Raw genomic sequence first — 24,453 nt, 5'->3', positions numbered from 1 at the left:
TGGGAGTGGCTGCAGGGACAGTATAACACTGGTCCTAAAGGATCTTCACTGGCTCCCAGTACGTTTCTGAGCACAATTCAAAGTGTTGGTGCTGACCTTTAAAGCCCTAAACGGCCTCGGCCCACTATACCTGAAGGAGCGTCTCCACCCCCATCGTTCAGCCCAGACACTGAGGTCCAGCTCCAAGGGTCTTCTACTTGTTCCCTCACTGTGAGAAGTGAAGTTACAGGGAACTAGGCAGAGGGCCTTCTCAGTAGTGGCACCCCTCCCGTGGAATGTCCTCCCTTCAGATGTAAAGGAAATAAACAATTATCTGACTTTTAGAAGACACCTGAAGGCTGCCCTGTATAGGGAAGTTTTTAAGAATTGATGTTTTTATTATGTTTTTAGATATGTTGTAAGCCACCCAGAGTGGCTGGGGAAACCCAGCCAGATGGGTGGGGTAACAACAACAATGACAACAGGCAATTCAGGTTTTCTCTGGATTGTTGTGTGCTCTGATATAGCACTAAAGGGCCAGTTTAACCTGGAAAAGGAGCAGAGCAATGGGAAAACCACTCTGACCTATGCCTAGAATGTGTGGATCAAGTGGAAAGCCACTTGGACTTCTGCTTTCTAGGCCTGGGGCAAGCGGAAGTGTGGATGAGCTTTGGGTCTCAATCCAAAATGACCTCTTATTGCAAAAGCTGAAATCTGGCAGCCCTGGACGTGATTCGGAAAAGGGCAACGAGAAAGATCGAAGGGGATGGAGCAGCCTCCCCTTTGAGGAAAGGTATCTGGGGCTTTTCAGTTTAGAGAAAAGACAAGTAAGAGGTGACATGATAATCACGTATAAAAGAATGCATAGGGTGGAGAAAGTGGCTAGAGGAAAAAATTTCTGCCTCTGTCTTAACTTGTGGACATCCAATGAAGCTGAATGTTGGAAGATTTAGGACACACACAAAAAAGGAGCACTTTTTTCACGCAGCACATAGTTAAACTGAGGAATTCACTCCCACAAGAGGGATGGTCCCCAACTTGGATGGCGGTAAAGGGGGATTAGACCCATTTGTAGAGGATAAGGCTATCAATGACTATCAGTGCATTGCGTGTGTTGTCATTTCCAGACAACATTGTCAGTAAAAAATTATCCCGCTGATAAGGTGCCGGTGGCAGAAATCACCCCTGGATGCTTCGCCTATCACCAAATCTCCATAGTAGGAAAGGTTTGTTCTTCTCTTACCCTCCCACTTCCTCTTTTAAGTGCACTCATTTTAGCCTTATATGGCTTTTGAGGCCTGGGAACTCTGCCAGAAAAGTAAAACCTATTTTCATCTGAACTACAATGTGTGCGATTTTCACTAAGCAGCTTTTACCATGCCAGAGTTGCTGAAACTGTTTTGCTGGCAGCCGGTGCACTTCAGTTCTCTGTGCTTTGTTATCTCTGGGGAGAAAGAAAACCATGTACCAAACTACTGGAAGTCCGTGTGACTCTGACTTCTAGAAACCCATTATAAACCCCTCAGTGAGCAGTTTCCAAGCATTCAGCCCTTGCTTTGCTGCAAGGAGGATCCACGTATACAATTACTGGACACAAGAAGTAATGGGTTTTGTGGTGACTCATCATGAGGTGTTTTTCCCCCCAACAGACACCCTAGACTAGAGGACTGGAGGATGTTTCTCAATATCCAGTCTTGATGCAGGATTTCCTGAGAAGAGGCTGGAGTTAGGAAGAACAGAAGGGCACTTTGAAAGAGAATTTCTTCATGCTTTCCAGACAGTGGGAAAAGTAAGGTCAATAAAACCCAAATAGCATGTTTTGTTTCTCAAAGCTGCCATTTCACTTTATGGTGGTTTGGTTGCCAATGATGGGTTTTGCTGTATGATTGTAATTGTTTGTACTTGCTACACTGTAGTGCAGCTTGTTTCCACTTGATGGGTGGAAGGGCACCAAGAACCTGGTTTGCTCCATCTGGCTTCAAAGGATAGGACTATACATGTGTGACAGTGGCAGATTTCTCCTAACAGGCACGTTTCTATGCAATTTTGTCTGAGACACATTTTTGCAAACCAACTCCCCTAATACAATAGATAGTAAAAATGTTACTTACATATACGTGTGTGTGCACTCTCTCTCACACAATTTACACTAGTACATGAATTATTTACTTTGGAAGCTGCAATGCAAAATTCAGAGAAGTGTGGATTTCAAAGTATGGCTGTGTTTTGGTTCACACTTTGAGAAGTGTGAGTTGTTAGGTTTGCCTTTAAATGCACGCTGAATTGACTTTCTCCCCTATTCCTAAGTTGAGATTCTGTCTAGGGACTCTAGAGATGAGTTGTGTATGTGACAATTGGGTTTTTCAGGTTAGGTTTTTTGTCTGTCTGTCTGTCTGTTTGTTTTCTGAGCAGCCTCTGGCTAGATGGTCTGCTTTGGTATATAGCAGTAGCCTGTGTTCTCCTGCCCCTGAGGGAGTTTCACTGGGAGTTCTTTGCTATGGCACCTCATCTTGCATCATTGCCCCAGTGATTCTGAGGAGCATCATAGCCCACACATTTGAGACTTCAGTTTGAGTGTTCAGGGCTGGCACTGCCATTAGGCAGATAGTGGATGGTGGGTGGTGGGAAGCAGCTTCAAGGTGTTTGAGGACAGTGTTGCGTGTGCCACATAACATGTCCCATATCCCCCAAGGCAGGAAGATTCAAGTACTATCAAGAAAACATTTAAATATTTCATTTGTGTTGATGAGGAGTCGCGAGTTTGTTTGTCTCAAATTAGACCTAAGAGAAATGAGATTACTCAGCAAAAGCGAGCTCACACTTCTCATTCATTTGGTATATATACTGAAGGTACACATGCAAGAGACTCGTTTCTAATTATATTTTGGGAATTATTCGTGTTCTTATGTAGCTGCATTATTTTATACTTTCTGGGTGTCCCATGTTCATATTATAAAGAGTTGTGTCCTATGTTATAAATCAAGCACTGCTAGAAGTTGTATTTCTTATTTTAAAAAAACCAGTGTGGTTCAAGCAATTTTTTTATTCTGAAAGTGTGGCCCAGAGAAAAAAGTTTGGGGACCACTGCCCTAAGCTAACCTACTGTTTTCAGCTGTGGTGGAGGATACTAAGCTATTACCAGTGCTGTAACCAAAGAGAATCTAGAGACTGAACAAAGTTTGCAGCACAGGGATCTACTGATACAGATCTAGAAGAATGAAAGCAGATTTTATACGTAATTCCTGGACCTGTAGCAAAGGAAAAACATTCTGGACAATAATGTTGAAAACAGCACAGGGAATTACAGGATATGAAAATCCTTTAAAAATGCTTCTTGGAATGTTCTAGTTTGCATGTTGACCTTCAACCAATACAAACTCTGCTGATGACAGCAAAACTTTGTATTGCCCAATCTTGGATATGTAAACAATACTCCAGCAACTACACAATTGCTAAAGAAAACCTGGGAAACAGCCTTGCAGATAAAGCAACCATATAATAGAAAAAATAACAGAATAATTACCAAAGCAAATGTATTGACCAATGTTTATACATTTCTGGAAAGACAACATGGCAGATAATAACCTCCTTATTTACATTAATGTAATTAGTTATCTGTGCTTTTCCTTCCCTTCATAATACTTTTCTTTCCATTCACATTTTCTCCTCACTTTATTACTGCATATCTATCGTAAAATTAATAAAAATATTAATTTGAAAAGTCATAGAGAATCCTGGGAACTGCAGTTTGTTAAGGGTTCAGTGACCTGTATCTCTGTGAGGCCAGCACTGTTAACAAACTACAGTTCTCCAGATTCTTCGGGGAAGCTGTAACTGTTAACGAGAGTGCTTTAAATGTATGGCACGGATGCAACCCTAGTCCAGCTAGGTAAACACAACTGGCTCTCTTTTAAGTTTTCATGATAGTCCAACATCCTATTTCATTGCCAGAAGCTTTATTATCTTTCCCTCCCTGTGTCGATGTAATAAGGGTGAGAGACCTGATATTAAGCAAGTTGAGCAACTCCTTGTTAATCTTTCTCCTGCCAGCTGTCCTCATATCATGCACTGCTGCTGGCAGAAGTGCTGTGCATTCAGTCCCCCCCCTGATGTGACATGATAGAAATTCACAAAATTATGCAAAGCATGAAGAAAGTTTTTCTCCTTCCCTTGTAACACCAGAGCTCAGAGGTATCCAAGGAAGGGGGATGTTGGAGGATTTGGGACAGATAAAAGGAAGTACTTCTTCACACAGCTCGTAATTTAACTATGGAACTCACTTCCACAGGAGGCAGTGATGGCTACCCATTTGGATGCTATGGAAGAGGAATAGAGTTTGGATTTGATATCCCGCCTTTCACTCCCTTTAAGGAGTCTCAAAGCGGCTAACATTCTCCTTTCCCTTCCTCCCCCACAACAAACACTCTGTGAGGTGAGTGGGGCTGAGAGACTTCAAAGAAGTGTGACTGGCCCAAGGTCACCCAGCAGCTGCATGTGGAGGAGCAGAGACGCGAACCCGGTTCCCCAGATTACGAATCTATTGCTCTTAACCACTACACCACACTGGCTCTAATTCATGGACGACAAAGCTTTCAGTGACTGCTAGCTAGGGTGCCCATGCTATACCTCCACTATTCAGGCATTATGCCTGTGAATACCAGTTGCCGGGAACCACAGGTGGGCAGAGTGCTCTTGTGCTCAGGTTCTGCTTTCAGGCTTCCCACATGCATCTGGTCAGCCACTGTGACAGCAGGATGCTGAACTAGACAGGCCACTTGCCTGATCTAGCAGACTTGTCCTGCGTTCTAAAATTACTTGGCCATTTATTGTTGGATTTTGGTGGGGTTAAGACTGTCAGGCAATCTAAAATTGGGTGGATTGTTGTTTTTTCTCTGCGTTATGGGTTTCTGCTGTTGGGAAGGGAGAGCTGGCATTCATAGATAATGACACGGAGACATAAGTTCCAGTGCAGAGCACAGTTGGGAACAATTGCTGAGAAATCTCGGAGAGTGAGCATATTCAGTCCTGTCCAAATTGCTCTGAAACTACAGACAATGGATCTGCTGCAACTTGGGTCATCAGGCTTCTGCAATGACTACACTTAATGTAAGTGTTCTATTTTGTCTGCCACAGACTTCTGAGCAACTGCTGTAAACTGTCTCTGGAGCTTATTTAATTCTAAGGGAGAAGACCAAGCTGCCATTCCCAGAGGGTTGGCAGTCATTTGCCTCCTCCTTTCTTTTTTACAAGACAGAAAGAAAAATTGTAGTAGAGATTGTGAGTACTTCCTACCCACAGTGGGTGAAAATATAAACTTGAAAGCCCTTTTAGAATGTGCACCAGTAAAATAGGTCAGGCATTTTTATGAATTGCCTGCCTATTCTAAAAATCATCATCTCTACATGGAGCTCTCTAGAGTCTGTAAATGATGGTAGGAGAAAAAAACAAACCCCCGAAAAAATAGAGATATTGGGAGGCTTGTTGGCCTTTATAGTTCCAAAACACAGATGGAGGAGATACTTGATTGTGATTGCATTAATGAAAAAATTACCTAATTTGCACTTCTTGCATCAATATGTGAACTGAAACACAACTATCTTTTGAAATTCACTGTCCTTCGAAATTCACACAGCTAAATGTTTCAGAATATGTTGATGTGATAGGATGTACAATGTCATACCCTCCAACAATTCTCTGATGAAAATAGGGACGTCCCATTCCATAATGATAGCTTTACTATTTATACCCCACACATCTTACTGGGTTGCCCCAGCCACTCTGAGCAGCTTCCAACATATGTAAAAACATAATAAAACACCAAAAAACCTTCCCTATACAGGATTAGGGATGTGGGTGGCGCTGTGAGTTAAACCACAGAGCCTAGGACTTGCTGATCAGAAGATCGGCGGTTCGAATCCCCGCGACGGGGTGAGCTCCCGTTGTTCGGTCCCAGCTCCTGCCAACCTAGCAGTTCAAAAGCACATCAAAGTGCAAGTAGATAAATAGGTATCGCTCCTGTGGGAAGGTAAACAGCGTTTCCGTGTGCTGCTCTGGTTCGCCAGAAGCGGCTTAGTCATGCTGGCCACATGACCCAGAAGCTGTACACCGGCTCCCTCGGCCAATAAAGCGAGATGAGCACCGCAACCCCAGAGTCGACGGCTGGACCTAATGGTCAGGGGTTCCTTTACCTTTACCTATACAGGATTGCCTTTAGACAGCTTGGGGGTCAGATAACTCCATACCCTCCAACATTTCTCCAATGAAAACAGGGACATCCTAAGGAAAAGTGGGACATTCCGGGATCAAAACAGAAACTGGGACGGCTTCTCTAAATCAGGACGTCCCTGGAAAATAGAGACACTTGGAGGGTCTGCAGTGTCTGCATTTCCCTGCTAATATACACATTTTTGTACACAATGTTTGATTGGAGAACTACACAGCAAAATGAGGAGTTGTGTGAATTTTGAAGGGTAATTGTGTTTCAGTTCAAGTATTGGCTCAAATGGGACGCGGGTGGCGCTGTGGGTAAAAAGCCTCAGTGCCTAGGACTTGCCGATCGAAAGGTCGGCGGTTCGAATCCCCGCGGTGGGGTGCGCTCCCGCTGCTCGGCCCCAGCGCCTGCCAACCTAGCAGTTCGAAAGCATCCCCGGGTGCAAGTAGATAAATAGGGACCGCTTACCAGCGGGAAGGTAAACGGCGTTCCGTGTGCTGCGCTGGCTTGCCAGATGCAGCTTGTCACGCTGGCCACGTGACCCGGAAGTGTCTCCGGACAGCGCTGGCCCCCGGCCTCTTGAGTGAGATGGGCGCACAACCCCAGAGTCTGTCAAGACTGGCCCGTACGGGCAGGGGTACCTTTACCTTTACCTTATTGGCTCAAAAAGTGCGAATTATGGCTGTGCATGGCCCCTGGTTCTGTTCAGGCCCTGAATTGGGCCCAATGTAACACACCAAAGTGGGCACCAGATTTCGGAGGGGGGCATACACAGCCCTGCTATTGTCCATTTCATTGCATTTTAATGTATTGCAATCCTACCTTGGGTAGTAGGTAGGATAGAAATCATCCAAAATAGCTAAAATAAAGTGGCATCAGTAGTAAGCCCACTAAACCTTATTGTGCTGAGGCAGCAATAAGCACTGAAGAAGCTACCTTACACCAGAACCTTACACCAGCCCAGTAGTGTCTGTTTTGAAAGGTGGTGACTCACAGATGTTGAACATCAAGTGCCACTTAGTCCTTCTCACCACAGAGGCCAGGGAAGGATTCTGAGGTCTCCTGCATGCATAGCAGGTACTCTTCCACTCAGCTATGAAGGCTCCTTCCCATACATAGCTACATCTGCACAACCTATTTTGTCAGTGTTCAGAAGAGTCTTCAATTAGTGGTTTTATAGGAGGGAGAGAGAGGAGAGGTGTAATGTTTTGGGATAGGCTGAAAGGCCTGAATGCTGGGAGAAATGAAAAGCAGAGGTGCCTAGGCAGTTATGAAGTGAGATGGTGCATTGTAGGGTGGGAGGAGAGAGAGAAACGACTTCATGTCGGCCTGGAAACATGTTGCTATAAATTCTCAGCTGTTCTCACAGCATGCGGCTGAGAAACTGAAATGCCTGCAACTCTGTTAGGATCATACATTCCAGTGACCCTATTTTCCAGGGAAAATCCCTATTTGGTAAAAGGCGAAAGATTTATACGATCTGAAGAGAAACCAGAGTATTTTAAACTTCTCACAGGGGTAGTTAGTCACATTTGTCTCTTGCAGCAGCAAAAACAACACGCTTGTCACACCTTAACTAACAGATTTCTTACGGTGTAAGAGGTAGTCTTGAGACCACAAAAGCTCATAAGGCCAGAGTCACCACTGCAGTGACTTTGGGTACCGGTGTGCCCACCTCCTATGCTGCCTGTGAAAGGTGTCAGTAAACGTCCCTGCAATATAATACAGCTGTAGGTCTGTCATCACACAGCAGTTCACTTGGTCGCTGACAGATGGTGCTATTTTGCAGGACCGGTATGATGACAGATTGGGCTCCCAAAACTGCAGGGCCATTGCAGCAGTGTCAGAGGGTGAGGAATGTGTAATTTGGGGATATGTGTGAAATGGCACAACCTGCTTGGTCTGTGTTTCGAGTTGCCCTTCCCCCACATCTTATTTCTGTTCAGTGTTAGGATGCAAGCTGTGATAGGCCTTTTGAAACAGCTCAAGGCCACAGGTCTCTGGCATGACTCATCCACCTGCCCTTTCTCCAAAGAATGTGTATATGTGCATTGGTGTTTCATATGTGTTTATAAAGCCAAGGCTGCATTCAGCAGTAATTTGGGTGTATTTTAGTGAATTGTGGTGGTGGTGCATCTAAATCCAGACTTGGATCTCTCAGTATATTTGAATCTCTTTAGTATAGCCTCTTAAGACCACAGAAATGTGGATAAGCCCTATGACAGCAATGAATAATTTCAATTTTGAAGTTATGGGATTTATCTGTGTCAATCTCCCTGGGGCATTACAAGCAAAAGGTGGTTATCAGACTGATAAATGAATAATAGACTGAGAACTGTATTGCAAAATTCAGAGAAGTACAGGAATCAAAGGATGCCTTCATTTGCATCCATATATGAGATCCAAAAGTGCTAGTCAGAATGCTTAAACATCCTCAAGTGCCCTTCTTGGTTTTTTGCTATGCAAACAGCAATTCCGGAAAAGTTTGAGCAATCTTGTGACACTGAGGGGTGGACGGGAACAGCTTAACTCTTTCTATCCCTGCTACGTTTGTTTTTAAAATCACCTCTCTGAAGGTACTATTTGCATTCCATGAGGCTGAGAGAGGGGTGAGATCTGGAATGGGAGCAACTAAGTAGGAGCAAGAGAGAAGCAAGAAGGTCCTGGGAATCCTAGACATATGAGAAATCCTTGCATGTGTTGTTCGCTCTGTTATTTCTTACTAATTCTTTATGCTGTTATAGTTACAGCTTCATCAATCTTTAAAACAGTTTTGACTTGTCTGATCTAAGTGGAGGGAGCTCCCATGAACTCCAGGTCTGAATCTTCAGTCCTTCAGTCAGGGCAATAGGATCCTTACTGGACAGTGTTGGAGTCATATTATAAAATAGATAATAAAGAAAAGCTGACTAATATCAATGGACAGGAAGATCCGTGGTGTAGATGCTGCTGCCACATGAAAAGATTGATTACCTTCAAAGTGCAGAATGTATGTCACGAGGCATTTGTAAAAGTAAATTCTTTTCAGCCCAACTGATATAACCTGTTGAAACCTTTTGCCTTACCTGAGAAACGTCTCTGTGGGTGAGGGTGCAAAAGACATGTGAGGACTTGTTCAAATGAATGGAGATCCTTTTCTTCTGGTACCACATATATCACTTGCGTGATGTCAAAAACCAGTCATGGCCTGGAACTCATTCTGTCTTGGCAGGGAAAGGATCAAGGCTGTCCTTAAATGCCCTCAAGGAGTACGTTGAGTGTGTGTTTCATCCATGTGGGAGTCAACCCCTGTCACGTCCATGGAATGTGAAGCTAAAGACATCTCTTCTGGGTTAAAACGCTATTAATCATTTTCTGCTGAAGAGCCAGCTTAAAGACGTTGCTTTCTGAAAGTGAGGTTGCAAGGTTCTCATCTGTAATTAAAACTCTTCCTCTCTCCGCCCCTCCTTCAGTGGCCAGCCAACAAAACACAGAGCATCATCTGTGTTTGGAAGCCATTGCCTGAGGAACCTCTACAAACTTGACGGCTTGGTGCTGCTCTTTATTCAAGGTGCCACGTGAACGTTGCCATTTGGTAAACATGCTTGTGGGTCCAAAGAGGGATCTGTGGAAGATGCTTCTGTGGCTGCTCCTGCTACTGCTGCTTGCTGACATTTTGGGATCCAGAGCTGAGGCAGACCTAAGAAAGAAGGCTCATGACCTAATGAAGCAAGTCCCGTTAATCGATGGGTAGGTGGAATTCCTTGTTTTCATAACTATGAAAGCATCGCTGTAGTCTGGGCTGGGCCATGTTCTGATATAGCAAGGATTGTAGAAACTTTTTTAGCTTTCTGTGGGTTGTATGCCAGTTACTGGTGAGGCCAGAGACAAAAGTGGACAGAGCAATGAATGTAAAGTTTACTTTTGTACAGAAAGCTAGTTCCTTCCTTCCTTCCTTCCTTCCTTCCTTCCTTCCTTCCTTCCTTCCTTCCTTCCTTCCTTCCTTCCTTCCTTCCTCTCTCTCTCTCTCTCTCTCTCTCTCCATCCATGAAAGCAAAAACCACTATCAGAATTCAAAACCCTCTTCTGGCATGGCAGAAAGACAGCCTGAGATGAAAGAGTGTGACTTAGGGGTGGGTTTTGACCTGGGGAGAGTCCCAAGAGCCAGATAGAGAGGCCTGGAAGGCTGGATTTGGCCCCTGATCCTGAGGATCTCCACCCCTGTGAATACAGTATTCTTCTGATTCAATATAATGCTTTTCTTGAATACGAACAAACAGAGCTTGCAAATATTCAGTCATTCCTGCCTGCCTCTGGAATTACATTCCTGGTTGTGTTGCAAACGGCCTCTGCCAGGCAGCAATGAGGAAGGAATCTGCCCAACTCGAATTTCAAAGCAGACACACCTGATTTGATTCCAGTCCGTACATGAGCCAAATCAGATCATGAGTCCTCCTTATAACTTGCAGTCCTATGGGTCCCTTCACAAGGTAGTACAGGGGCTGTTCCACATTGCCTTATCTCTTCCTTTTACATTAAAAAGAAAGAAAGAAAACCCAGCCTCCCGGAGTATATAGTGCATGAGGCTATTAATATGGCTGTTTAAACATGGGGGCAGCCATGTTTCCTTTATACAATCCCCGCCCCTGGCCCCCAAAAGTGAGAATATGAGTCTCATTGACCTGCAACATTTCAATATCAAGTGTACTGTGGCAAACTGCTGCCATGATGGGGCCAAACGTCTGTGGGCCAAAAGTCCAGGTCATTGGGGTCAAGAGAGGGAGGGAGGCATGCCACAAGTTCTGTGACAGAAATACACGTGTGTGAACTAAGTAATTCAAAGAGTGCCTTACAGTCCATCCTCTTTCATTAGCTCCCACAGCGATAGCAGATAGAGACGTACCTTTTAGAAAGCAGTAATAGACTAAAATGTCCTGTCTTCTTATCGCACAGACACAATGACCTGCCCCTGAAGCTGAGATGGTTCTACCAGAACAAGCTGAGCAAGACTGACTTGAGAACACTCAACAAAACAGACACAAACATCCGGAAGCTCCAAATGGGCCATGTTGGTGCTCAGGTAGGTGTTTGGTGTGTACCCAAACCGTGCAAAATGCAGGATTGAACTCATCAGCTGATTCTACACAATCGCTGGTATAAAAGAGGGTGGGAAGTGAATTGTTGTGTGGTCCCTTGATGTAAGAGGTGAAAGAGGAAAAGTAAAGCAAGGAAGGGTATAGGATCCTGGTAATAATGATGATAATGATGATGATGATGATGATTTATGCCCCACCCATCTGGCTGGGTTTTCCCAGCCACTCTGGGTGACTCCCAACAGAATATTAAAAACATGATAAATAAGGCCTGTGAGCATGCCATCTATGATATGGGTATTTTCTATGGGGTTGGGTTATGGAGGGAAAATGTCCATTTGCAGTTACAGTTTGAATTCATACCACACCTACCGATGGACTTCAAAGGGATCCCTTCTTGGCACCCATCAGCTCCTGTGAAGGCAGTTGGGTCAACGGCATATCAACCGAGCGTCCATTGTGTGTACCTATAGTTGTGCCAAACAGGCATATATACACCTGAAATTCTGTTTTAAAGCTGCATTTTGTCAACCTTCTTCCAGTTTTGGTCCGTGTATGTTCTCTGCAGTGCACAGAACAAAGATGCTGTCCGCTTGACGTTGGAACAGATCGATGTTGTCAAGCGGATGTGCAAAGACTATGAAGAATTTGAGCTGGTGACGTCTTCTCAAGGTAACTTGTCCTGCATTCGCTAGAGTGAGATGGTCTCCTTAGGTAGCTAATTTTTGATAACCTGAAAGGGGAGCAAATAGCCAGCTATTGAATCTATTATCGTATTTTTACTGCTGGGGGGAGGAAGAAAGCTGATTGTGGGGTTTTCTTCCTCAAATGCCAAATAACATGGCTGGGGTACTAGGCACATTGACTTGGTGGGGGGGGGGGCTCTATCTGCTCTTATGCCTCAGGTAGAAAAATATATTGGGCTGGCCCTACTCAGGCAGAAAAAAATCCCATGTACATCAGCCAAAAATCATATGCTAGATCCAGAAATCAGTGACACAGTTTTCACATTAGCATATTAGCTTATCCACAGCCCCTTCAGATACTCCATCCTCACATGAAAGCAGGGGATGCCAGAGGCAGGGTTGGAGCACTAAATATGAGGAGGGCAGGCATGTTTCATGGTGTTTTGGGCTGGCAGGGGGGTAGATATTATTTTGCCTTCCTAATGCAGGCATTGCTAACAGTAAAAACATGAAAAGCTGTTAGGGATGGGAGAGAAAATCAATTCTGTTAACATTGAAATGTGAACTTACCTAATTCACATTTTTCATAACAATCTGAATTTTGCAATTCAGTTTTCCAGCCATGTAATGTGTGCCAAAATGCATATAGTAAACTGTGCATATAAATGTATATATATTAGTGAAAATAACATGCAAAAATGTACTATATTGGGGAAAATTGCTTTGCAAAAATGTGTATATTAGAGGAAATGTCATATTAAATGGTATATGGTAGGAGAAATTCAAACAAAAATGCTAATGAATCTTAATGAGAACTTAAAAGAACAACAACCCCAAAACCAATGTGGAAATGTGAGGAACTGAACTTAAGACTGGAGAAACAAGAAGCTGAGCGAAAACAAAATTCCTCATTCCTACATGCTGTAAATCTACCCGTAGTTGCACAACTATGTTGCTCTGCATTGATGTGCCTTTAAAAATTGGGATCTGTCTTTCTGATCGGAATCCAGGCATTGCCAGCACTGACAGCAAAAAGATAGCATGCTTGATTGGCATTGAAGGGGGGCACTCCATCGACAGCAGCCTCGCGACCCTGAGGATGTTCTACGAGCTGGGCGTTCGGTACATGACGCTGACCCATAACTGCAACACTCCCTGGTAAACTACAAACAAGTGTTCCTTCAGAGAGGGGCTGTTTCTCTGGGATTTGCCAACATTGCTTACAACATTACAATGTATTTATTCCTGTACTGAGAAAATACATGTGCCAGTAGGTCAGTCTGCTAAATGAAGGACGGGGGGAAGGCTGTAGCTCACTTGTCCAACATCCGCTTTACATACAGAAGGTCACAAGTTTGATCCCTGGCATCTCCAGGTTGGGCTGGAAAAGGCTTCTGTATGAAATCCTGGAGAGTCACACCAGTCAGTGCTAGGTGGAAGGAATAAGCAGTGAAGTTGAAGCAGGGGTGGGTCAGGAAGTTTTGCTACTTGATCCAAAACTGAAAATGGCACCTGCAGCCACTTTGAGGTGACTGGAGGTGGCCCAGCGGAGTCCCAGCATGCTGAAGGAGGCCAGAGAGAAGCAGGCAGCGGTGGGTGACAAGCGCAGGAGACAGCGAGTGGTGTGCTCCTCAGGGAACGAATCTGCCACCCCTCCCAGTTGTCCCCAGCCTGCCACCTGAGGTGACTGCCTCAGCAGGCCTCATGGGAGGGCAGGCCTTGAGTTGAAGGACGGTTGGATTTAGAGTGAAGAGAGGGGAATTCAATTCCCTGCTTGGCCATTTCTCAGTTTAACCTACTTCATAGGGCTGTTGTGGAAATAAAAAGGGGCGTTGTTTATGTTTTCCTGAGATCTTTAAATAAACACTGGTTTAAATAAGTAATAAATTAATCTATTTCAGGGGTTGCCAATGTGCCATTTTGGGATGCCCAGTATCCCTTCTATGGCACCCGTGAAAGGCCTAAGTAAATATTCCCTCAAAACTCCACAATACCCTTTGCTCTTCCTGCTCAGCTCTTGTTTGCACTGGCTCAGCTGAACATGCCCCCTTAAACATGCTCACATGTCATGGGATGCCCGGATTGGGCACCCAGCATCCCATCTGTTCTGACCAGAGGAGAGGTGCAAAGAGCTTCTCTCTGTAAATGAATGTGTAGGAGCTGATAGAAGTGCCTCCCCCCCCCTTTAAGTGGCTGATGGGGAGTGTGCCTGTTCCTCCCCCCCCCCCAACTGAATCTTTTCTGCTCTCTTGGATGTGGCAACTATTTTGTGTTATGTCACGGCCCCACAGCAACCATTCTGTTTCATGCCACACACCCCATGGCAGCCAATTTTTGATTGATGCTCACAACATCCCCCAAAAATTCAGTGTTCTAGATGCGATTACATCTGTCTCTCTGTGTGTTTGTAACGCTGTTCCACTTCAGAGTTTGAAATATTTCCTTGACAGGCTTAAGTTTCTTCTTAAACATCCCTCACCATCTTTGTTCCCCTGCAGGGCAGAAACCTCCGCAAAGCAAGAACATGAATTTTATCCCGACACTGAGGGCCTGAGCACTTTCGGCAAAGTAAGCATTAGTGAAGTGAAAATTAGCAAATTGCTGGCTGATATGCACCTGAATGTCCTTGAAATGTACATACTCTGCAGAAAAGGCAAATTCCATATTAGGGTCACTAGTAATGGGATCAAAATAAAGCTGCCAATATCACAATGCCTTTGTAAATTGTACGCCCCAAGGGGAACCACACTGCGCTCAGCATTGAGGGGGGGAGAGTGTTGTTGCACTCAGATTCTGCTTGTGGGCTTCCCAGAGGTATCGGATTGGCCACTGTGGGAACAGGATGCTAGATTCGGTGGGCCTTTGTCCTGATGCAGCAGCCAGGCTCTGCTTATGTTCTTAGATCATGTCATAGTAGCATAACCCACAGCACCATCTGCCCATATTGTGCTAGGAAGTGGTGAAGGAGATGAATCGACTGGGGATGATGGTGGACTTATCTCACACGTCTGACGCAACAGCAAGGGCAGCTCTTAGTATCTCCAAAGCGCCGGTCATTTTCAGCCATTCATCCGCCTTCTCAATCTGCAACCATTCAAGAAATGTTCCAGATGATATCCTGTTGGATCTGGTGAGTGAGACTTAGGGCTTATCCAAACTCACCATTCCTCTGCACTTTCCTTCATGGTCTGGGATTTAAAGCTCCGTGTTTAAGCACTCTCTCTTTCTTTCTCTTTTGCTTTGGTGTTTCCCCCACAAAAACCCACTCTTTAAAGCTGAATCAGAGCAAATGGAAATCCATTGAAAACCCAAATTGCCATTTGTTGTGCTTCAGCATTAAAGAGTGGGTTTTCGTGGGATCAGCCCCTCCTGTCCTGGCCAATTACCGTATTTTTCCCTCTATAACACGCAGATTTTTTCTCCTAAAAAGGAAGGGGAAATGTCTGTGCGTGTTATAGAGCGAATGTGTGGTCCCTGGAGCCAAAAAATCAGGCAAAAGTCAAATCTTGAGTCACGGAGAAGGGAAACCTGAAAAGAGGAAGTGGCTGCTTTCCTGCATTCTGCCTCAGGGTCTTACTGCCCACCCTTCTCTGTTTCGTTGCTGTGTTTGCTGAAACGGAACAAAGAGCAGGGAAAGCCCCTCCCCTCCAGGCAAGCAGAGTGTCGTTCTTTCTAATTCCTCTCTGTGCTCCGGTGCTGCTGGGGGAGAGGGAGAGAGAGTGGGGGAGGGAGAGGGGGGAGGGAGAGGGAGAGAGAGGGGGGGAGGGAGAGAGGGGGGAGGGAGGGAGGGAAAGAGAGAGAGAGATGGCTGGCTTGGGGGGGAACTTTTACCTTTCTTTCCTCCCACCCGTTAAATCCCTCTCCAGCATTCTTAGCCAGCTGCTTCTCTGCACACCCCTCTCATGTCCCTTCTTTGTTTTTCCTTCGCTCCCCACTTAAAATGTGGTTACAAAGCATAGATCAACATGGATCCTCAGGATCTTTGCATTGGGTCACCCCAAATTCACCATCAGATCACATAGCATGTCCATGGCTACAGCCTGCACCAAAAAAAGCACGCACCCACTGTTGCCTGGGGCTGCAATGGTGCAAAAATGTGGTTACAAAGCATGGATCCACAGGGATTCTCAGGATCTTTGCATTGGGTCACCCCAAATTCACCATCAGATCACATAGCATGTCCATGGCTACAGCCTGCACCCAAAAAATCACGCACCCACTGTTGCCTGGGGCTGCAATGGTGCAAAACCGTGGTTACAAAGCATGGATCCACAGGAATTCTCAGGATTTTTGCATTGGGTCACCCCAAATTCACCATCAGATCACATGTCTGTGGCCACAGCATGAAGCACAAAAATGATACATCCACTGTTTTATTCAGAATGTTTTTTCCCTTGTTTTCCTCCTCTAAAAACGATGTGCATGTTATGGTCAGGTGCGTGTTATAGAGCGAAAAATACGGTACATGAAAACCTTTATTTCTTGTTGTCCAATGAGCCTCGCCAACTCAGGGAATGACGAATAAGGCTTCTGCATATGATCTCGGTGACCAAGCTAGGATATACGGGTTCTGGTGGTCCCTGAGGTAGCCCAGTCTAATACAGGAACACCTTCAGTTGTTTCACTTGTATATTCTGTAGATAACCTGGGGCGTATCTACACTCATGGTTTATAACATTAAAAATGTGTTATCAAAATGTGACACCAGGGGGTGCTGCAAAGCAAAGGGAAACTGCCATTAAATGTTATAGAATGCTATATTTAATAATGTTTAGAAGATCAATGTAGATCTAGGCCTGGTGTCTTCCCACATCAAATCTGGGTTGGACTTTATATTCTTTTCTGAGAGTTTTTTCCTCCCCACCTCAGCCTTCACTTTTAGATACGATTATATTGTCATTGATGTTCTAGCTGCCAACATCCATATCATTATTGATGGTACCAGTTTACTTGCATCTGACTTGCTTCATTTCCTCTTCCTTTGTTTTAGAAAAGGAATCGTGGGATTGTGATGGTGACATTCCCAACCAAATTCTTGGCCTGTGGTAGCCAAGCAGTGAGCATTTCAACTGTTGCAGGTTAGCAGAAGCAGCTTTCTATGTATCACTTTATTAGTACACTACTTTCCAGAACTAGAGTGGAATATAGCACAAGTTTAGCCCTCATTTCCATGTTAATTGCAAATGGAATATTTCTGGAAGCAAACAACACAGAACTGAGCACTAAGCTTGCACCACAGTCCACTATAGTTCCAGAAGTGGCTTTTACATTCTGTGAAAGCTCAAACAGAATACTGAACTTCAGGGGAAAGTTGTGAAAATGGAATAAATTGCCATGTGAATGCAACCTGTGTCATTCTGCCACACACAAAGACTGCAGGTGTGCTTATTCCAGGTAGATATTCATCCTAAGGAACAAACTAGACCTTACTTAATAGTGTGATTAGGAGCTATAAAAGGGTACTTTTTTAGGTGCATGAGGGTGGTTTTCATCAGGGCTGCAGAACAGACAAAAGGGAAGTTGAACCTTTTCCTCCACAGCTACAGCTACAATTGCAATGAAATACCACCACCACTAAAAAAAGTGTGGTGATTTTCATCAATATTATGGCTGGTTAGGGGAAGCTAAACCTTTTGTGGTTTTAATGAAAGCCCTCTTTCACTGAGTATGTTCAGTATCTGTTGGAGCGTAGTAGAGAGTAGGGTGGACTGGAGGTTCCTGGAAGAGAGCATAGCTGGACAGCACTCCATGCTGCAACCTTTTGTTGCAGCTCCCACTTGTAATCCTTCTAGCACTCACATAACTACTACTCCAAGCACATGGCATTTTCTTTTTCAGCTTGGTTCAAATGGTTTGCCCTTTGTATATGTAATTGGGGGTAATATTGAACCCAGGTCTTATTATCCCAAGGTCAGTGACCAGGGAAATAGATAAATATCAGGTCAGCTGCCTTGAAAAATTTTATTTCCAGCTATGAGCTTGCATTACTATAGCAGCTGCCTTCCTTCAGCCTGTTCTGACCTCTCTGTTCCCCAGAGGTCAAGCCTCTGTGAAAAATTATCCTAATGAATAATGTTTCTAAGAAAATAACCTAAAATCTGTACAAATGTTTTTGTTCATTTAATCAGTTATGGCATTTCTGCAACTAAGAACAAAATGTTCTAGTGTGTAGTTTTGAGGTAAACATTCAAATTGCAAAACATCAAGTAGATCTGATATATTTTATTTTACCTTTTGGTTAGCTGTCTGTAAGATGTCCCTTGACAGCAGAGAATCCCACACAGTCCCACACCTGCCCCACTCAGTTTTCTCATCATTCTCTGGTAAAACAGGACCAGTGAGGGGTGTGGCCTGGAAAAAGCTCTAAGGGCCAGACAGAGAGGCCTCACTTTCAAGACTTACCAAGCTGATCTTGGTCTTTAAAATGCAAAGGGTGGGGAAAAAAACCATGGAGAATCATGTAGTTTGAACCTCAGGGTGGATTGCACATACTTCAGCGGCCCAACTTGCAACTGAATTTGCCCACAACTGGACATGTTGTGTTTCTATCAGACGTCATAAATGGCTGTACATTTTCCCCCTGACATGTACTTCTGCTCTGACAACTATTGTCATTGTTGTCTCCTTTAAATGATCTAGATCACTTTGACCACATAAAGGAAATTGCAGGTTCACATTCAATAGGAATTGGCGGTGACTATGATGGATTAGTTCGGTTAGTAACCTTTTTTCATTGTCGTGCAAGACAGTTATATATTCAGCACTACAGTGGGATGCTGTTTTAAATGGCATCCTTGGAATTCCCCGGCAGTGTAGAATCACCCCATATCCTCTTGACATCATTGTGTCTTGTGTTTCTCCACCTCCACTGTTGGTAGCCAATGGTGAGGACCAGGGGTCACCATCATTATTGATTAAATTTACAAACCACCCTTCATCCAAAGATCACAGGGTGGTTTACAGCATAAGAATGGTACCCTTGAGATGTTCCTCCAAGTGCACTGCAGCCACCCCCAGTCTTCAGGTGGTGAGGTTAGTTACCTTTTCATCCCTTGAAAAGTACATCGAGCTGATGGAGGAAGTTGAAAGAATGACACTCTTCCCCACTTCCTGTTTCAGCTCTATGCTCTCAGCTTACTTCTACTGGATCCAACTTTTACCCAGATGTATTGGGAAAGCAGGGTGTTTGTGTGAGAGCATGTTTGTGTGTGAGCATGTACACCTTCTTTCTGTCACTCTATGGGTGGATGATCTAGGAGTAGGAGAAGTACGCAGAGGTGATGGTGCCTGTGACAGTCAGTCAAAAAACTGCATGTTCCCACATGTGTAAAATAGTTGGCAACCCTTTGGGTTAGGGTTAGGGTTAGGGTGAGGCAATGCAAGACAGGTTGAATCAGACCACCGACTAAGTGTTCAGGGCCAGCCCTACCATTTGACCTGATATCCTCTAACCTGCTATCCTCAGGAATGTTATAGGATATCGTCCTGTCACCAAAGATTCAAGAGCTATAGCTCACTGGTAGAGCATCTGCTTTGCATGCAGAATGTCCCAGTTTCAATCCTCAGCATCTCCAGGTATTGCAGGCAATGTTCTCTGCCCAGAGAGCTGCTGCCAGTCAGTGTAGATGGACCAAGCTAGATTGACCATGGTCTGACTCTGTAGAAGGTAGCGTTCTAGTTTCCTAAATTCTAACAGCTTGTCCAACCTCTGTACATTATGGAATACATGTACTGTATTGCATGTAACATGTGCTTCAACTTCCAGAGTACAAGGATTTTATGTAGAATGAAAAACCTATGAAAATGGTTGCATCCCGCTCAGGAGGGGCATTCCAAACTTGACTGGGATTAAATCCCTGAAAACAATTTAGATATCCCACAGTTTTCATGGCCTTCTCATTCTGTGAAAGGAATTACATCACACAGTGCAAGTGGAGGAAATGATTGGATGTCAGCAAGGCTTCCTCAGTCGGACTCTTGAATCTGATTTAGCACAAAAAGGATGTATATCCCCTCAGGAGTTAGCTGCACAGTTAACTGCACTCGGGAACTTATTAAGTTCCCTCTCTAGGGGGAAAAATGCCATCCAATATACATTTTGTTTGTTCCATACCTCAGTGTGAGCTTTCTTTGCTAACAGATTCCCTGAAGGACTAGAAGATGTCTCTAAATATCCAGCCTTGATCGAGGAGCTGTTGAGGAGAGGCTGGAGTGAAGAAGAACTGAAGGGTGTTTTGAGAGAGAACTTCCTTCGTGTTTTCCGGGAGGTGGAAAAAGTACTGCTAATATTTGTTTTCCCCTTTTAACTGGCATTACATTTCCCCAAAGAGAAAATGAGGAGGGAAAGAGATCCTCTAGGCCCAAGATAAGGAACCTGAGCCTTCTAGATGTTCCCTGATCTAAGGGTTGAGGTTACCCAGCAAATTTAAAATGTGAGAATAAAAACAGAAACATTTCATTGCTGGATCAAATTTAAGACTGTTTTAGGTCAATATTCAGCCTCCAATAAGTCAGGTGTCCCTGGGGGGGAAAGCAGACCAGCCTAAAGATGGGCATCACTTAGTGTGGGAGGAAAATATAATCCCTGTGATCCACATGTGTGGGGTAAATAATAAAAAAGTATCAGCTGGGTGCCTGGATTCACAACTTGGGGCTAAATTCACTCTCCAGCAGGAGAGTAGCAGAGTTTAAACTCTCCACCCCACTCCATTTTCTTTCTCCCACATCCCACAATGATTAGACAGCAGTCTGGATCCACTAAGCATGTTCAGCTTTGTTTGTTTGTTTGTTTGTTTGTGTCTCTACATATTAGAGGGTTTTTTGTTTTGAAATTGTAATTCTGTAAACCTTGGAGTCCCCCCAGGTCTGATGATACTTTTCTCCTGGGTGTGGTGGTGTTTGTTTTCCCAGATAAGGACCAGAATTTAGATCATGAGTTCACTATTTATATGTAGCAGCATTTCCCAACCAGGTGCCCTCCAATAGTTGCTCTGTTCCATCTCCTGTCAACCTAGCAGTTCGAAAGCACACCAGTGCAAGTAGATAAATAGGTATCGCTGTGGTAGGAAGGTAAACAGTGCTTCTGTGCGCTCTGGCTTCTGTCACGGTGTTCTGTTGCACCAGAAGCGGTTTAATCATGCTGGCCATATGACTGTCTGTGGGCAAATGCCAGCTCCCTCGGCCTGAAGCAAGATGAGTGCCGCACCCCATAGTCACCTTTGACTGGACTTAACCATCCAGGGGTCCTTTACCTTTACAAGTCTTGAATAGCAACTTCCATCAGCCTCAGCTAGCATCACCAGGCTGCTATTTAAGAGTGTTTTGTTCACAGAAGGTCCCAGCTACTGGCATCACCAGACTTCCCAAGACCCTGTTAAACCACTGCCAACCCAAGGAAACATCATTAGACAGTTTATGCACAGCCTAAATCAGGACTGGGGAACCTTTGGCCTGCCAGATGTGGCTAAACTACTGGTCTCATCATCCCTGGCCACAGTCCAGCAACATCTGGAGGGCCACATGTTCCCCAGTCCTGGCCTGAATTGTCTCCAACTAAGTTGTACTAAAAGTAGACCCACTGAAATTGATGGGCTTAAATGAATCGTGCCCATTAAATTCAACAGCCCTACTCCAGATGCCGTCCGCATACCAGATGGGTCAACAGAATAAGGCAGCTTCATATGTTTATAGTTGATGCAAAGGTCTCGCTTTCTGATTTATCATTGTGTTTGAATACTTCTAGGTGCGTGATGAGAACTTGTCAGAGGGCGTGAGCGAAGTGGAAATTCCTCCTGAAAAAGTCGATCATTCCTGTCACACAGAACTAAAGCCCCCATCTAAACTGGCGACCAGTTCCTGTGGACTGCATTGGGGAGGGCAGCAGCCGTACAGCCTTATTCTCTCAATTGCGGTGTATGCAATGCTAAATTGAGATCATCATCTCAGACAGCGGTGCAACAACCCTGCATACCTGTTTGGAAGATACAGTGTGAAGTGTGACGCATGTAGATGGTGCTTTGTGGGGGCCCCGCTGTGCCTTCTTCATTTCCGTGAATGAAGAGAAGAGGCTGTCTCTGCACACGAAGGGCATTCAGGTGAAATACAAGGACAAGACTCCTTTGCCTTAAATATTTTTTCTGAATACCAGGTTTCAGCAAACACCACCACGGCAGCTCCCATCCTTACTGACCCTTGCCTGCATTGGCTGGGGCTGATGGGAGCTGAGAGCCCCACATCACCTGGAGGGTCACTGCTAGCAATGTGGGAGGCATTCAGTGCAGTTCACGTTTATAGGCAAACCTGCCTAACGCACACTTTCTGAGTCAATATGCAATTCAAAACACAGGCATCCATAACTATCCATAATTTTGTGCTAAATCACTGTTAAAATTTCACAAGGACTTTATTTTTCTTTTTAAAGAAAACCACAAACTGGTTTAGAAATACAGTGGTACCTTGGGTTAAGAACTTAATTCGTTCTGGAAGTCCGTTCTTAACCTGAAACTGTTCTTAACCTGAAGCACCACTTTAGCTAATGGGGCCTCCTGCTGCTGCCACACTGCTGCCCCACAATTTCTGTTCTCATCCTGAAGCAAAGTTCTTAACCCAAGGTACTATTTCTGGGTTAGCGGAGTTTGTAACCTGAAGCGTCTATAACCTGAAGCGTCTGTAACCCGAGGTATGGAGAACTGAAGAGTGGAGGGATGAGAAACTTGGGGCAGATTGGCCGTACCATATAAAGCACACCCTGTATACATTTAAAGCACATGGCTTGCCCCAAATGAGCCTGGGAACTGTAGTTTATTAAATGTAGTTTTGTGAGAGGAAATGACAGTTCCCGGGATTCTTTGGGGGGGGGCATGTGCTTTAAATGTATGTGGTTGCTCTGCCCTGAGAGAAAGGCTGGGATGTAGGAGGAGGCCTGTTTGATAGCCGTACCGTAGGGTTGCCATACGCCCGGAATTTCCTGGACATAGCCGGCAGTTGGCCCTCAGAAACAGTGTCTGGGTGGAAATTGCTTAAATGCCCGGGAAAATCTGGACGTATGGCAAGCTCAACAACATTGCTGTTCGGATTTTCACTTTTTGAAATATGGCAATGCTACCATACTGAAATATAGGAATTCCTTCCATAGAGAGGCTTGTCCATCCCTACATTGATGGCTTTTCACCACTATTTCAGGACTTTCCTCTTCTGAAAGGCTTTTGACCTCTGAGATTAATGACTTCTCTCTTTCTCTTTCTAGTGGTATGCTGTTTTTTTTGTTTTGCTTTTTCATTTCGGCTTGTTTTAGTTGTTTGCTGTCTCAAGCATGCTGAATGAAAAGAAATGTTGTTGTTTTTTTAAAGGCAGTAAATCATTAAATAAATCCAAAACCAGATCAATATCCAGCAGTTTCACCAAAACGAATGAGGGACAGCTGCTGAGGGGGAGGAGAGTTAGATTCATAGATCCTATAAAATGCTGAAAAATTGTTTGAAAATATCACATGTGATATAATAGTTGTGAAGAGTTTTGCTGTATAATATATAAATTTGAAATTATTATAATGAGCAATTCTGTGACTGCTCGCTGTTGGATTCACTAGAGCAGTTTGAAAGCTAAAGCCCCAGTCTACATGCTCTCAGAGGGGCCTGGGCTGTAATACAATTCTCACTTGCTTGGGAGTGAGCTTCATGGAACTCAATGGGACTTGTGTACATTATACTGCTAATCATCCTGATTAACTTCAGTTGGATCAGAACCTTTGGTTCCAGGACCTCTGACCCTCCAGGGGTTACTGGACTACAGATCCCATTATCTTTGTCCATTGGCCATGTTGGCTGGGGCTGATGGAGTCCAACATCACCTGGAAGTATAACTTCCCACCCCAGTTAGTCTCATGGACAAAACTTGGCACTTTCCACATTTTCTCCTGCAAGTTCCAAACATCTCAGATGCCTACTCCACAGTAACTCAGAGCAGGGCTTTCATTGTGGCTGCCCCTATTCTGTGAAATATCATTCCTGTCAAAATACGACAGGAGCCTACCTTCTTCACTTTCTGGAAACAGAAAGGTATTTTTCTTCTAACAGGCTTTCCCAACTGCATATATGGATCTTTGCCATTAGTGTCTGTTCTGAAGGGTTTTCGTTATGTTACAAACATATGTTTTTGTGTTTTCAAATGCTGTGACGATTGTACAGAAGGCAATAAATAAATAAATTATTATTATTATTTATTTTTCTTATTAAAAACAACCACGTGCACGTTGGTATGAAGCACGGGGCTTAAATTCTCTGAACAACATTGCTTTTTAAAAAACACTTGGCTGAAATTTTTAGAAAGGCAGTAACATGTAAAGGATCAAATGTCTGACTTGGGTCCAGCAGTTTTATTTTAATTTAAGGGTGGGGAACCTCTAGCCAAGAGCCAAATCTGTCCAGCCCTCTTCCCTAGGCTTCAAACCACACTGGTCCTGCTGTGTCTCCTCTTAAGTAACCTGACCTGACTGGCGGATGGATGC

At 44.3% G+C, this 24,453-nt stretch overlaps 1 protein-coding gene across 4 annotated transcripts; it reads left to right on the top strand.

Annotated features, from left to right (window-relative positions):
- Positions 1 to 1,602: 1,602 nt before the first annotated feature.
- On the top strand, positions 1,603 to 24,167 carry LOC114601930 (dipeptidase 2-like). 4 transcript variants are annotated; one of them, XM_028739589.2, is made up of 11 exons: positions 1,603 to 1,768; positions 9,741 to 9,919; positions 11,123 to 11,249; positions 11,805 to 11,934; positions 12,959 to 13,106; positions 14,447 to 14,516; positions 14,902 to 15,078; positions 16,939 to 17,026; positions 18,588 to 18,663; positions 20,089 to 20,224; positions 21,691 to 24,167. In XM_028739589.2, the coding sequence occupies exons 2-11, from the start codon at positions 9,771 to 9,773 to the stop codon at positions 21,877 to 21,879; spliced, it is 1,290 nt and encodes a 429-aa protein (XP_028595422.2). In that variant the 5' UTR covers positions 1,603 to 1,768; positions 9,741 to 9,770; the 3' UTR covers positions 21,880 to 24,167. The 4 variants fall into 4 exon arrangements, with proteins under 4 accessions (XP_028595422.2, XP_028595421.2, XP_028595419.2 ...); XM_028739588.2 differs by having other exon boundaries at positions 1,605 to 1,768; positions 9,643 to 9,919; XM_028739586.2 differs by lacking the exon at positions 1,603 to 1,768 and adding an exon at positions 4,149 to 5,085.
- Positions 24,168 to 24,453: the final 286 nt, after the last annotated feature.

The sequence above is a fragment of the Podarcis muralis genome, chromosome 7, assembly GCF_964188315.1.
Source record: "Podarcis muralis chromosome 7, rPodMur119.hap1.1, whole genome shotgun sequence".
In the NCBI taxonomy this organism is placed as follows: Eukaryota; Metazoa; Chordata; class Lepidosauria; order Squamata; family Lacertidae; genus Podarcis; species Podarcis muralis.
This window is presented reverse-complemented; position numbering and strand designations above follow the sequence as displayed.